Consider the following 15,884-nt stretch of genomic DNA (forward strand, 5'->3'; position numbering starts at 1 on the left):
TTGTCTGTTCGTCAATAAGATATTTATATTGCAGACCTTGGTTAGTCGTATCATATCCCATAGATTGTCTTATTAAATTATTTGTAGCAGCACTCACTTCTTGTGGAAACAATATATGTTGCTGAAAAGCTTTCATTGTGTCTTGTGTGTATATACCAGCATTCATAAGCGATTCTGGACTTTTGTACGACCACGTCCAGGTTGTAGCCGGTTTGAGCTTTTGTGGTTTTTTTATTTCTTGTATATTGGGTACAATACCAAACCAGTCTCCGTCCAAATTGAAGCCAGGTGGAAGTAGTATATTACAATCAATTTGAGTTCCAAATTGTTGCAATATGTGCGTTTTGGGGGCCATGAAAAACGTTTTGTTGTTATATAAAACTGGTAGTTCATTAAAACATACATTTTTTCTCGATATTTCAACATTTACCTTTTTACATTTTATTAAATATATTATTTCGCCTGTTTTCACTGCAGTAAAACCTGGTCCTTCGCCCATAAGATACGAAAAGTCGGAAATGCTCGAAGAGGCTAGTGTAAGCTTTTGTTGTAATATTTTTCGTTCGAGATCACACTGTTTTTTAATTATGTCATTATACAATGATGTTATCGTAGATTTAAAGAAGTTTTCAACATAAACAAATTTTGTATTAACGTAGGCTAACAAATCAGTGTTTTGCGGAGAAATTGTTGTTGTCGTAAATCGATTGAAAAATGCGGTATCTACAAGTATGACTAACTGTATGTGTTCAGTTTGAATCACTGGCATCCCGCATGCAAAACTTTTTTTAATTTGTTTTAGGGAAAATACTATTTTATCCGTTTCCACAATATAGGTATATATATTATTTGAAAAATCATTAATGGCATTTGAAATTATTAACGATGCAGGACCATCATATAAAACATTGAAATCTTGTACTTCACAAGTGAAATGGTTGTTTGTCCATATAGTCTCTCCTTTAAAAGAATCAAAACCATAATTTTCAGATAATTTCATTTTGGTTCCTGTTGGAAGTATGAGGATATTATCTTTACTATTTGCTATAGCCGTACCTTCTGAAAGCAATATTTTAAATTTAGCTTGTACGACCACATCTTCCCACTCTCCTCTGCTTGATTTAAAAGTTGTGCCTTTACAATTACCATACTTGTCTAATGTTCCGGCAATGATATTTGTTACAAATATCGTTTCGTTTTTTTAAATCTGTCACTACTCCTCCCGTTTGAAAAGTGAAAGATTGTTTCTGGTGAGTCTCTGAACATCTAGCACTACCTAACTCTATTATGTCGGAAAAATACCCTCCCTCTACAACTTGTGCGTCTTCAAACGCCGAACACCTTGTTATTAAATAATCAACAGTGATCAGGCATGATTTGAAATTAACTGGATATGTTTCAACCCTTTGCAATAGTTGTATTCTTGTTACCCGTTCTGTTTTCGAAGGTATTGGAAGATCACAGTTGTCTACTTCTAGACTGTCAAAGGAAGTTATATTTAGGTTAGGACCTCCGCAATCGTAAGCAATGAATCCAAAAGTGAAATGTATGGTTGTAATAATAACAAATAGAACTTTTTTGATATTCATGTTGAGTGTTGACTGGTTGTAATACCTATTATGAAATAAAATATAAATATTATATAGGTACAATTTAAATTAAACACTTAATTTAAATATTGTGCTTTAAAAAATAAGAGAACGGATTTAAATGCTCTAAAAAACAAGAAAAATTTGTATAAAAATACGATTTAACGCACTCATAACAGCAATTAAAACTATTTTTATCATTGAAAAAATTTGTTTTACTGCATAAATTCTTATTCTATTAGGTTTTAATTTGATCTAACCTAACCTTAATCTGATCGGTAAAAAAAAATATAGTAAATAATAAATAATAAAAATACAAGTAGGTAGGTACGACGCATATACGATTTTTATGTTTATTCAAAAATAATTCATTGTAAAAACTTGAAACTTGTATCAGATGTTTACATTAGTATTTTCATTTGAGAATTAATACCTAAAATTTGAAAATTTAAAATAAGGTTTCTCATAAAATGGGGCATACCCGTTTTTGACCAAAATCAAAAATGTATATAATATATGTAAAAAAATAAAATAATTGCTGCTAAATAATTTTTTATAAGTTGCATAAAATGTTGTAAAATAAATATAGAACATTTTTAATATATAAGAATAGTAAAATATTAACATTATTTTTATGTTAATATGCCACAATATATATATACAATATTATATAAAAAATTTAAAAAATAGTATACAATTTAATTTTAGGGTTTTTAATTTATCTTACAATTGCACCTGGATAGAATTATTATTCGTAAAAATACAATTCTTTACGAAATTATTTACAAAACGATATTAATTATACACACACAATAAAAATTATCACTATTTGTTTCATATAATATTTAAGTTTTAAAGGTTCTGCAACTTAAATTCAAATATCTTGGTACTATTCATTACAAATATTTACAATAATAGTATCTTGTATCTTTTGACAAAATTACATATTATTATTATTTTATTATTTTAAATAATATTATACATATTGTGACATATTAATATAAAAATAATGTTGATATAGATAGTCTTAAATTTTAAATAATTTTCTATATTTTATTTTACAATATTTTATGCAACTTATACTTTTAATAATTTTGCAAAAGTATTAAAAGTATCTATATAGGTAATTGCCATAATTTTACAAAAATGTTTGTTTTGGTCGAAAAGAGAATCATTATTTTTTAAATTTGGTCGAAATTTCGTAATATCATTCCGTTTGTAAGACTCGTCCAAATATAATAATCGAAAGTTAATAGGTACCTAATTATCTCCGTTCAGAATCATTTTTCATCGTATACAAGATTTATCAATGAACTAAAATTTAAAATTAAAAAAAGTATATTTTTAAGTAGTTATAAATGGGTACTTACAAATGATGTAGCGTTTGTTCTGAGAGTTGATGATATGTATAATGTATATGTATAAATACAAAACTATATATAATTTAAAAGAACACTGACTTTAAAAAAAACTGTATTTAGAAAATAAAAATTTGTCTGGAGTCTCGCAATGATGGTGACTGGAAACACTTACACACTGTAACTGAAACTGATCTCGAGACTGTGACTGAACACTGTATCGCTTTTTTAAATATCTATAATATAGGCTAATTTTTTTCTAATTTTTAGATTAGACTTGTTTAATGTTAATGTATCATGATAATTGAGGTATGATAATGCAATTACAATTAATGTTAATTATAATAAATGTTCCAATTTATGATATTACAAATTAACGATCTCGTATAATCATGTTTTATGATAATTCAGATAATTGTTTGAATGACTGAAATTATAAATTAATTATAATTGTAATAAATAATAACCTTAAATTACACAGATTGAACTTCAACTATTATAGTATTAATAGTATTATACTTATTATATCTGATGATGCATAATGTATATGTTATTAATTAATTAATACCTACGTATAGGCATATAATGTGAATAATTAAGCAATGCATATTTCGTAATAAATAATTTATTAAAATATTTGGATACGGTATATATATATATATGTATAGAAATATGTATACTATAAACATGGGTTCTAATATTAAATCATTTATAATTTAGTTTCAAATTTATTTTAGTTTTTTTTTGTTTTTATGTTTTCCAAAATGTGTTCTGGATCTTTTATGTCATCTATTTGTAATCGTTTTCCATACTGAGGATTCACTATTTCTGGTAGTAAACATTCCATGTAAAATCTTAAAAGAAAGTAACAAACTTACTAAGTTGTATAAGAGTAAACTTATCTTTGATATTAAAATTAAAAATTTTTAAAAACTTACAGTTTTAATTTATCAACCATTTTTGTATTCCAAAAGCAAACATCATAATTTATTATTTGTACTTCTGTCCAATTTTTTGAATAAACGAAGAAATAACAAAATCTTCGTTTGGAAATATGCATTTGTCCCTGAACTTGATAATAATAATTATGATCAACTTTTAGCTGCATTTTTCCATTGTCATCGAGTCGACAGAATAATAACTAAAAATGTTTGTTGTAAAATAGAATAAAAACATTTTTACATTTTTACCTACACTAAACTTAATATTTTAACAGTTATAGGTACTGATTAGATCAGTGGTTTTCAAACTTTTATTATACATGCCACAAGGTACACCGTAAACTTAAAATAATGTTCACGGCACACTGACCTTTTTTAGATGAACAAAATTGTTTTGAATTAATTATTAATTTATTTTCTTATATCACAATTCAATGCAATCTGTAATTTATGGAATAACCGCGGCACCCAGTTTGAAAACCACTGGATTAGATAGTTAGTATATATTATACTCTTACTTTTTTACTGTTTATCGCTTCCGAAAATGTCAACGTATCTCTGACTGCGAACGGGCATTTAATTTCAACTAAAAAATCGTCATTGATAATACCGTCTGTATTCATATACAAAAAAAATTATTATTATTATTATTATTATTTTATTTGAAATTATTAATGCATATCATAAGTAACTGTAATACATTTTACCTGGAGTTGTTGCTAGGTAAGGAAATTGTTCATCGATGATAAGCCCACACGGATGGATTTTGCATTTTAAAATATTTTCCAATGCGACGATAGCTTCTGGTTCGGTGGCTTTACCATAATCAGTTGCCTTCGAGAAAAATGTCCTATATAATATATCGTAAATAGAAATTTTACAAGACGTAGTTGGTCGTAGTTTACAAACACGGCCAAAATTTGATGTTGTAAGTCTATTCCTTCGTTCAGCATGCCAAATTTGAGAATTAGCTTGTTCTCTAGTTTTCTTTTCAATATCCAAGCGCCCGTTTCTATCTAATCGTAGTGAATTGATTAAATCGTCTTTTATTTTTTGTAACTCTTCTTTTGAAATATTATCTTCTTCGGGTAATGGTTCGGCTAAACCATAATGTTGATCCGGGCCAACATTACTCTTTTTCTGTATACTTGTAGGAAAAATACGTTTTTTAGATTGGTTTCTTTTTTTTTTTATTGGATGTAAGGAATTTCTTTCCTATTATACCTAGAAGTATATGTATATATAAAAAAAAAAATCAAAATTACTAAAAAAAAAATAATACTTCAAAGTAGGTATACCTGGGCTTATATCATTTTGTATATTTGTATGCATTAAACGAAGAAATTGTCCACTTGAATTATATGATATAACCGCAGCTTCAACTCGTGAATTGTATGAATTTCTTTGTGAGTAATTTATTCATTTACCCGCTAAATGTTTATTAATTACACTATTGAATTGTTCACACACGTTGTTGTCAACATTCATAAGTAAACTATCAACATTGACGACTAAACGAGATATTATTTGAGATATATCAGTTAAGAATCCCGATCTTTCAGCTTCTAAAATCATATTTTTTTCATTTGGTATTGTGCCCTTGCAAAAATATGGCTCACATCGATCATGGCTACCCAAAATGTGACGAAAACTATTACTTATATCTTTCCGTAATCCTATAGTATAGTTATAAAAAAATATATATTATTCAAGTTATATTCTATACTCTGTAGTACAAGTAAGTCTGTAAGTCTTGTTGTTTAAAAAATTAAAATTCATAAAAAAAATTTTTTTCAACTTACCAACTTCTTTTTCGTAATCTGATTGACCTTGTAAACTATTACGATATTCAATTGCCTTAGTTATTGAAAATCTAAAACGTAATGCATTGGCTTTTACATGTTTTCTTAACAAAATTGGATACTTCGTGTTTGCTGTCATAGCTGCTAATTTTGTACCATAATTTCGCAATAAATGATTACGACATTCTATTTTTTTTACGAGTAGTCTAGGTCCATAAGGCATGATTTCAGATAGCCTTTTTGAAACGCTAGAATCTCCATCTCCTGGTAAAGATAATTATTTTTATTTTATTATCATTTATACATTTTTATCAACTATGGTTGCTGCAACTATATATATATGTATATATACGAATATTATTTAATTTATCTTGCATTTTTATAATAATTGACACTTTAATTAAAATATTACTGTTGGTATAATTACTATATGTAATTGATATTGTAGTTGTCATTAATTTTATTATTCCTATTTCTTTTATAAATCGTATCATTAAAATCATTATAAGCCATATATATTTTATTTTATTTAATACAGAAATTATACCTAATAAATATATTATAATATTATCGTGTGTATAATGGGCCCCATATCGTGTGTTATGGTTTATGAGCAAGCTCGTGTGGGGCCCATAAACAAATTATATATTCTTTATTATTTGTCGATTTTGTCGTTGTCATTATAATAATTACTACTGATAAAGCCAGTCGTTGGGAATCGTGCCGAATGGGTCATTATTGATATTGATATATTAATATTGTTACTGATATATTATATACACTAACCTATTAGTTTGTTATATTTGAGTCCATGCATTTCCAAACTTTGTTTAAATCCATCGGCAATGGCATCGGCTTCCATGCTTGTTGCACCCTTTTTCCAATTTAAAAAACAAGTATGGTCAGGTGGAGATAGTTTTTTTTTTTGGCCCTTTGGCAAATTATACAATAACGGTTTCTAATTCCCACAAACAAATTTTTTTCGATCTATAACCTATTATTGTTGCCTAGAAAGTAGAATTATAAATAAGGTCATTCAAAACAGTTTTATAAAACTAATATACTAATATAGCATATATATATTTTACCACTCCAGATAATGCATCATATTTAGTCTTGTAACTGCGCTTTGACCACTGTCCATCCGCAACTACAGTGCACATAGGGGTTCCATCAACATCTAATGTACCAGCTTTTATTGCTAAACGACGTTCTTCTTCACCAGCAATTTTCATTTGTTCCTCTGCAACTTCGTGAATTCTTTTGCAAATAAACTCTTGAATTTTCAGAAAAGTAGTTGAAGACATACAAGGTATATCGATTATCGCACACAATTCGGACAACTGTGTAAATCCAATTCCAGCTGCTATTGATCCATTAACGGCGGAATAATTTACTGGCAAATAAGCTTCAGGTTTCAACTTTTCTGAGTCGATAAACATAACAATATTACAAACATCACATTTAAACTTAAATGATGATCTAAACCCGTGTTTTTTCTCAGAAATAAACGTCATATTTAAAAATGTACAACCAAATGACCCTCTATGAACACTGTTTTTAATTTGACTAAAAACGTAATGCATATCCACTATTCGTCTTCCCGAACTTTCATCAACATCACATTGCCTGTTAAAGAATTAAATTTATTACGACTCATCTTCAATCAAAATATAAATTTTAAATGCATACTTAATTTCTTGATTACTAAGTATAGATTCGTCCACTGTTAAGTTATGTAAATTTTCTTCAGTATTCCAATAATTATTTGCATTACCCTCCGGATCATATTTTTCTAATTTTTTTTTAAAAAAAAATTGATATAATATATATCAAAAATCGTTGGAGTTCTCATATACATTCAAATTTATATAATCAGAGTTTTAATTTAAATTATTAAACATTTTTAATTTACCTAATTGTTTCCCTTGATGTGCATGGTAGTTGATTGTCAGCACCTAAGAAAAAAGGTGCCTCAACAGATTTTACGAGCTCTGGATTTTGACTTTAAAAAATATATAAAATATTGTATTATATAAATATTTATACTGCTGCATGCGATTATGTAATACATTTTCCGTATATTATTTAAATATTAAGTTATTATAGTTTACCAAATTTAATAGCTATATAATTTAGCAAAAGTTTACCTAATTGTTTCCCTTGATGTGCATGGTAGTTGATTGTCATCACCCAAGAAAAAAGGTTTCACAACAGATTCTACGACCTCTGGATTGGGACTTAATTAAAAACAATGTATTGTTATAACTGATATTACGTTATTATTTATACATTTTTATATTTTAATCATTTAATATTTTACTTACTTGGTTTTGTTTTGAATTCCTAGAAAATTCATCACTCGATTACTCAATTTCTTTTTAGTTGATAACTTTTTCGATGGTTGACGAGTACGTTTTTTAAGTTGATCCATTTTAACGTTAAATAAAAAAAAATTAAACCACAATAAAAATTCAATTAGAATGTAAGTTGTTACTGGTGTGGACAGTTTTACAGAATGACAATAATTTTGATGTCTTCCCATTTTGATATGCACTATTATCGTTGATCATAATATTTAATTATATAATTACCTTATACTAGTTATACTAATGAATAATGCGAGTAATAAAATAATAATAATTTAATTATCACAAATAGGTACTTACTTTTATACTATATCTAATGGAGAAATGATAGTAGATATAATATTTATAATATAATATATTAGATATTAAAACTATCTTGAACAAATTATGGTCATTACTCATTAGTGTTGAGAATTTTAATTATTGACGTATTATACATATATACATTTATTTAGATTTAGTAAGAGCAAACAAAAGTTTCTACCAATATATGTCATACTGTCGCCTTTTTACTTGATAATAACCGAATGTTTACATATATTAAATAGGTATAAAAATTTTATACTACAACACCCATAGACTATAGTAGATTAATTCTAGTTTTATATGAAAAATACTTTGACCACATATTTTCTACTGATGATTAGTGTAATCATGTGGATATCAATAAATACTTACATAGTAATCTCAATACGTTTATACACAGTTATATATTATTTAGGGTATTATATACTATGTAGGTACTATGTACTACATGCTAGCAATTAGTTTTTGATTCAACTATTTCAATAAAATCATTAAATTGCTGTATGCATTTATGTTTAGTTTACAAAAATCTGTATTTAATATAAAAATATTTTATAATAAATTAAAATATTTATATTTTAATTCCACGGCATTCTTTTAAAAAAGCCCTGCAAAAGTTATCAACAATGATTTTTTTCAGGAGTAAACGACATATTTCTTTTGTATACACTTATACTCAGTTAAATTAAAACATTTTCATATTTTAAACCTAACCACTAATTATATTGAAAAATTTCCTACAGTTTGAAAAAAAAAATTGTCGAGATCGTACATTTTTCAGCTGAGTTTTGGCAACTTTATGATACTTTGTGGTTTCAACATGTGTTTAGTTTATTAGAATATGAATTTGAATTATTATATCGAAATAATTCAAATAATATTCATGGGCCATATTATTATTTTCCTTATCGATACTCTGGGTATTTATAAAACGCGCGCGGCTAGATAACCGGTTTCGATCTAGGTGAGGTACCGCTGCATATGCGCGAAGTGTGGGGGAATGAGTACAGTTTTAGAACAGTGCCGCAGTTGTTTCGATAGCAGCACACGACGGCCGTAAAATCATAATTTTTTTACAACAAACATGGTTTTTTGATTCCAATAGTACTCAAGTCTCATTAGTCGTAGAAACATGATTTTGGTACCAAATTAAACGTGAGAAGTTGTACTAAAAACTGTTGGAACAGAATTTTGATATCTCAATTTGCTGATTTTATATAATTTTTTAAAAATTTCAAAATTTTAACAAATTTCAAATATAAATAAAATCGGTTTGAAAACAAATTTCAAAAATTTGTTCCAACAGTTTTTAGTACAACTTCTCACGTTTAATTTGATACAAAAATCATGTTTCTACGACTAATGAGACTTGAGTACTATTGGAATCAAAAAACCATGTTTTACGGTCGATTTTTTCCTAGTGTGACGGCCTCTTAAAGTTAATATGAAAAAAAATTAATTTATTCATTTCAAAACAAGTGTAAAAATTATTTTGCATATTTGCTGCCCCCTAAAATAAAAAAAAAAAAGTGAGTACCGCTCTGCTGTACATTAGGTGCCGTATGGATCATTATTATATATTATAGGAGTGTTAAATTTGAATCCAATGATAGTTATCATTGTATACGAAAAACGATTCTGAACGAAGACGATTTGTCAGCCTAGGATATAATTTCTAGTGGTTGATGAAAAAGGTGGTTTATGTTTTAATGGCCTGAATACACCAAAATTTAAGTTCTTTTATAATTATTGTAAGCTAAACTTATGAAAAATCTTGTATTAAATTTTCAACTCTTAGCTACCTATACAAAAATTTTTATGAATTATACCTACAAAATAATTTGCAAATATTCATAATTTTAACGAATTTTCGTCAAAATTTGAACTTCAAATGCTAATAAAAAAAAACTGTGCCTATGTATTCTTATAATTTTTTAATCACTATAATAATAACTTATGAGGAACTTTGCATTAAATTTTCAAGTATTTTGATAGGGCCAAAAAGATTTTATCGACACATAAAAAAACAATTTTCAGAAAAATTGAAAATATCAGTTGTCTATAAATAGTTCAAAAAAAGTCAAAATATTTTGAAAATTATATCACGTAAAGAAAACGAGAATCTTAATAACTGGTAAAATTTTCAAGTATCTACGACTTATACTTTTTGAATAATAACAAATATTTAAAATCGTTTGAGGATAAATCGTTATCGTTACGCTATTTCGTTAAAATTTAAAATTCAAACGCACTTAAAATTTTTCCTATAATGATGCTTCGAGTTTTCTCTATAGATACTTGAAGGTTAACTTATGGAAAACTTAGTGTTGTATTTTTAATCCTTAGTTATAAACACAAAAAATTTTATGATTTTTCAACTTCAAATAATTTGCAAATATTCATAATTTTGACGAATTTTCGTCAAAATTTGAACTTCAAATGTTAATAAAAAAAAATTGTGACTATGTATTCTTATAATTTTTTAATCACTATAATAATAACTTATGAGGAACTTTGTATAAAATTTTCAAGTATTTTGATAGGGCCAAAAAAATTTTATCGACCCTTCAAAAAAAAATTTTCAGAAAAATTGAAAATGTCAGTTGTCTATAAATAGCTCAAAAAAACTCAAAATATTTTGAAAATTAAATCAAGTAAATAAAATGCCAATCTAAATAACTGGTAAAATTTTCAAGTATCTACGACTTATACTTTTTGAATTATAACAAATATCAAAAATTGTTTGAGGCTAAACCGTTATTTAACGCGGTTTTGTAAAAATTTAAATTTCAAACACTCATAAAAATTTTTTGTCTGAATCCGGTAGAGTTTTTTTTACAGATATTTGAAGAAAAATGTATGGAGAACCTTGTACCAAATTTTCAAAACTTAGTTATAACAGAAAAAAATTTATGATTTTTCAACTTCAAAATTACTTGCAAATTTTCGCGTTTTCGACAGATTTCGTAAAAATTTGAACTATAAACTCTTATAAAAAAAAATTGTGACTAACGATTTTTAATTTTTTTTAGCTACAATAAAAACAACTCATAAGGAACCTTGTATTAAATTTTCAAAACTTTTTGGTCATCCAAAAATTTTTTATCGACACTTTAAAAAAAATTTCTCAAAAAAATCGAAAATTTCAGTGGTCTATAAATAACTCAAAAAAAGTCAAAATATTTTGAAAATTAAATCAAGTAAATAAAATGCCAATCTAAATAACTGGTAAATTTTTCAAGTATCTACGACTTATACTTTTTGAATTATAACAAATATCAAAAATTGTTTGAGGCTAAACCGTTATTTAACGCGGTTTTGTAAAAATTTAAATTTCAAACACTCATAAAAATTTTTTGTCTGAATCCGGTAGAGTTTTTTTTACAGATAATTGAAGAAAAATGTATGGAGAACCTTGTACCAAATTTTCAAAACTTAGTTATAAAAGAAAAAAAATTTATGATTTTTCAACTTCAAAATTACTTGCAAATTTTCGCGATTTCGACAGATTTCGTAAAAATTTGAACTATAAACGCTTATAAAAAAAAATTGTGACTAACGATTTTTAATTTTTTTTAGCTACAATAAAAACAACTCATAAGGAACCTTGTATTAAATTTTCAAAACTTTTTGGTCATCCAAAAATTTTTTATCGACACTTTAAAAAAAATTTCTCAAAAAAATCGAAAATTTCAGTGGTCTATAAATAACTCAAAAAAAGTCAAAATTTTTTGAAAATTTAACTATATACAGATACCACTGACATTAACATTTGGTGAAAATTTCAAGTATTTTCAGTGATTAGTTTTTGAATTACAACCATAAAAAAAAATCGATTTGGTCGAAAACTGGTTTTGCGTTAAAATTCCCGTTTTTCCGTCATTTTTTTTTGGTTCTTCCCGGCGCTTTTGAAAACTATTGGAAATTTTTTACTTTTGACCCACCAAAGTACAAACTACATTCACTTTCCTATCCGAAACAGGGTCCACTTTTTAAAATCGGAGCACTTTTACTGCTCCAAAACGTGGTGACAGACACAAAAATAAAAAAAAAAAAAAAAAAAAAACACACATCATTGTAAAATCAATACATTCATCACTTCGTTCAGAATCTAATAGAACCTACTTCTAGTTATGCCTTTGAAGCCGATATTAGCTGATTGAATAGACACATTATCTATTGGAGAACAAATTCTTAAAATTTGAAATATTGTGAAAATTTTACTAGGTAGCCCGTATACAATATGTACCTAACGATATGGAATGTTGATTCAAAATTATAAAACGAATATGTCATGTTTAGATTTTAACAGACGATAGTAATAAGATAAATATTTTGAGTAATTTGTAACAAAACATCAATATAATATGAACTCGAACGAGTCAAACGTATAAAATAATATAATGGTTTTTACTATTTCTAGGTAGGTAGATAAAACAAGTTGTCAGCACATATTTTATATGTTTTCGCATTTTTCATGGATTGAATCATTGTAGTTTAATGGTCGTCGAACAGTAGTTTGGTTTTTTTTTTATTAGATGTGAACTTTATGTCTCTATATTTTATTCTTTGTTACAGACTCTGTATTATATAATGTTCTACTCAAGGGACGAAATTTCTATCAGACAATACTTTTGCATTCTTAAATAACAACAATAATATGTTGACATTTACCAAAAATTGTAGTGAATGTTCACAAAATGGTTTTAACGCGTTCATTTAACGGTGATTGTAAACATTTTATCATTTTATCAGGTATTTTCGTATAATTTTGTATAATTAAGACGTTATCGCCCGGTCATAATATGCGTTGTAGATGTTTGGATGTTAGTAATGTTACCGAACGAGACAATCCGAATCCAAATGTCAATCTTTTACTAGATAATAATATACCCTTGTCAGTATCGTCGTATACTAAACCGAGTGCAACAGTGTTTTAACTAAAATGTTTAAGCATAATATATATTATATTCAAATTAAACTTGATGCGTAATAGATAAAAATATAAAAATAATTTTTAACGAAAAGTTTAGAGCACTTTTATTTAAAAAAAAAAAAGACGATAATTATTGTTTTTATTGAAGCACTGAACAATATAATATCGTAATAAATAACACTTAAAACAAATATATTACCTAAACTATACATTAAAAAGTTAATTTGTTAAACTATATTTATATATGGATTTATTACGCATCTATTTGGTTATACTATTTATGTTGTTAGACAATTCAACATTCACTAAATAACTATTGCTCATATTAACAAACACAGTTACCTAAATATTCACATTGTGAGATATTTAAAAAAATTTAAAAAATTGATCAAAGTGATTGATAAATATTAACAATCACTACCATGCGGTCATACACCATAACAGATATTATATAATATATAATATATATATATTATATACCTATATTATATATTATATATAATATATAAAAGAATAAGTCCAATACAATTACTCACTAGTCAACACTAAAACAAAACCAATGGGCACTAAAAACTTTAACTTTGGTGGCGTATATTTCTAATGGTGTATATAATGATGTGATGATATATAAAAAGATTTTACTTCAACCCTAACATAATATAAAAAGGGGATAAACGTGGAAACCATTAGAGTTAAAAATAAAATCAAGCTAATTCCAGCTGTACTTACATGGCATATTTTATAAGTTAAATCACTTCTTTTTTACGCCTGAATCTGAAAATATATTATAATTGCCAATTTGTACATTAAATCAATTACATATTTAACACATCTCAGTTTAGAATATTTAATAACTGTATAAATATTTTATTCAGACTACGTCCCAATTATAATTTACAAAAAAAAAAAATCATAAAAATATATCATTATAATATACCCACCAACCAATGTACTTATATAAATAAAAACATATATGTATAATTTTTCCTTTTATACAACATCAAAAGATACCTACCTAACCTTCACTTTCAATAAACTTGTTATTTAATAAAAGGCAAATTTTCCTTTTTTTATGAATTATATATTAAAATTATTCAAGCGTAAACTCTGGAAGCTTTAATAATATCATTATACCAAGTTGAACAGAGTAAACATATAATATCCAGCACGAGTTATGATATTTTCGATTGATATTTTAAAGTTGATACATGAAAGTGAACGAAAATGAATAATAAAGTAAATCATATTTTAATTTGCATAATACAATTTCATGCACAGACTTTATAATATTATACCTCTAGCAGCTATATATCAAAAAAGCCCATATTATGCTAGAGGCATTCTTTAGAGACAATTTTATCGAATCAAAATTATTATAATCTTTATACCTATATATATTTTTTTAGGCAAATTAATTTAAAGAATAAGATTATAATAGACTCGTTACAAGCGTCATTACTTGTCATTAAACAAAAAAAAAAAACTGCTGACGATGTTTTTAATATATGTGACTTGTATTCGTTTATCCATATTTTATTAAAATTCATAAAAAATTCGTTTTGACAAATTGCACGCTTGACGACATGCGCATCGTTACGATCGACGGTTACAGTCTCCCGTCAGATTCGTATATAGTATCGCAGTCTCTGGAAGTCGGCGTGTGTTGATTCGACTTCTCGAGAAAATTTGGAAATAATTTCGAAAAACGCCGACCTTTTTTGGCTGCACTACGCACATTAGCCGAATACTGTACGTCGGAGTATAAAACTTCTCATATTATCACACGTTTTTGGGTTGGCACGCTACGTAATCCTAACGAACGTATACCCATAGGTGCGAGCCGTGCGTGCTAATAATGATGTTCGTCCTTCTAAGCGTTTATCACCGACCAGTACCTACTCGTTTGTATCATTATTATTATTATTATTATTATTATTTCGTATCGTAGATAACGTACGTTAACTCATGGCTGCTCGAACGCGACGGTCAGATTACAATTACGTAGTTGTACGTGAACTTTTAACAAACAAAATAATAACACGAAAAATCGACTGTTTTGAATCGCGTCGATTCATACCGTCAGACAGATATAAATAATATCGAAATAGTCGTCATTCGCGGATCGTCATCGTCCGCCAATCATTTTAATATTTTTCCACCAATTTGTCTGGACGCTTGCCGTCGTCGCCATCGGTCTCGTAGCGCAATCCTATAAAATACGTGAACCGAAAAAAAACCATCATTACATCGTAACGATAATAATAAATAAATCAGTTTAGTGAGACGAAAACTCTCTAAATTACCGACTCTGCAGTCGTTTATGTTGTAGATTCCACGTCAGAAAACAATTCCAATTCTTGATTCAGTCTGCTGACTGAGGTGTATATGAATAGAACAAAAACGAAAGGTTCAATAAAAATTTTACGAATTTCTTAAAAATTATATGAAATACAATGCTTCGGTACGGCACAAATGTTTTATAATATTAAATAAACAAATAAAATATATTATTATGTTTATATTTTCAAATAAATTAATGTTATTTACGTAGACGAATTACGTACTAGAACGATAATCTATACG

The 15,884-nt window shown here is 26.8% G+C and overlaps 2 protein-coding genes and 1 pseudogene across 2 annotated transcripts; all 3 read right to left on the minus strand.

Moving 5' to 3' along the window:
• Positions 1 to 3,665: 3,665 nt before the first annotated feature.
• LOC126552327 (uncharacterized) lies at positions 3,666 to 5,220 on the minus strand (annotated as a pseudogene).
• LOC126552112 (uncharacterized) lies at positions 4,971 to 6,607 on the minus strand. Its single transcript, XM_050206617.1, has 4 exons — positions 6,477 to 6,607; positions 5,691 to 5,954; positions 5,187 to 5,564; positions 4,971 to 5,112 (listed from the first exon to the last, which is right to left on the minus strand). Exons 1-3 carry the CDS (start codon positions 6,550 to 6,552, stop codon positions 5,308 to 5,310), a joined length of 597 nt encoding a protein of 198 aa, XP_050062574.1. The 5' UTR covers positions 6,553 to 6,607; the 3' UTR covers positions 4,971 to 5,112; positions 5,187 to 5,307.
• LOC126552328 (uncharacterized) lies at positions 6,560 to 8,479 on the minus strand. Its single transcript, XM_050207018.1, has 6 exons — positions 8,018 to 8,479; positions 7,841 to 7,930; positions 7,605 to 7,695; positions 7,383 to 7,489; positions 6,779 to 7,319; positions 6,560 to 6,697 (listed from the first exon to the last, which is right to left on the minus strand). The coding sequence occupies exons 1-6, from the start codon at positions 8,233 to 8,235 to the stop codon at positions 6,632 to 6,634; spliced, it is 1,113 nt and encodes a 370-aa protein (XP_050062975.1). The 5' UTR covers positions 8,236 to 8,479; the 3' UTR covers positions 6,560 to 6,631.
• Positions 8,480 to 15,884: the final 7,405 nt, after the last annotated feature.

Source organism: Aphis gossypii, chromosome X (assembly GCF_020184175.1).
Source record: "Aphis gossypii isolate Hap1 chromosome X, ASM2018417v2, whole genome shotgun sequence".
NCBI lineage: Eukaryota > Metazoa > Arthropoda > Insecta > Hemiptera > Aphididae > Aphis > Aphis gossypii.

Excerpts from the sequence above, each read along its gene's own strand:
- LOC126552328 (XM_050207018.1), bottom strand. The coding sequence starts at position 8,235 with ATGGGAAGACATCAAAATTATTGTCATTCTGTAAAACTGTCCACACCA. Across the intron at positions 7,931-8,017 it reads GGAATTCAAAACAAAACCAA|TCCCAATCCAGAGGTCGTAG; the intron begins GTAAGTAAAATA and ends TTTTTAATTAAG. Across the intron at positions 7,696-7,840 it reads ACATCAAGGGAAACAATTAG|TCAAAATCCAGAGCTCGTAA; the intron begins GTAAACTTTTGC and ends TATTTTTTAAAG.
- LOC126552112 (XM_050206617.1), bottom strand. The coding sequence starts at position 6,552 with ATGGAAGCCGATGCCATTGCCGATGGATTTAAACAAAGTTTGGAAATG. Across the intron at positions 5,955-6,476 it reads CAAATATAACAAACTAATAG|GAGATGGAGATTCTAGCGTT; the intron begins GTTAGTGTATAT and ends TATCTTTACCAG. Across the intron at positions 5,565-5,690 it reads AGATTACGAAAAAGAAGTTG|GATTACGGAAAGATATAAGT; the intron begins GTAAGTTGAAAA and ends ACTATACTATAG.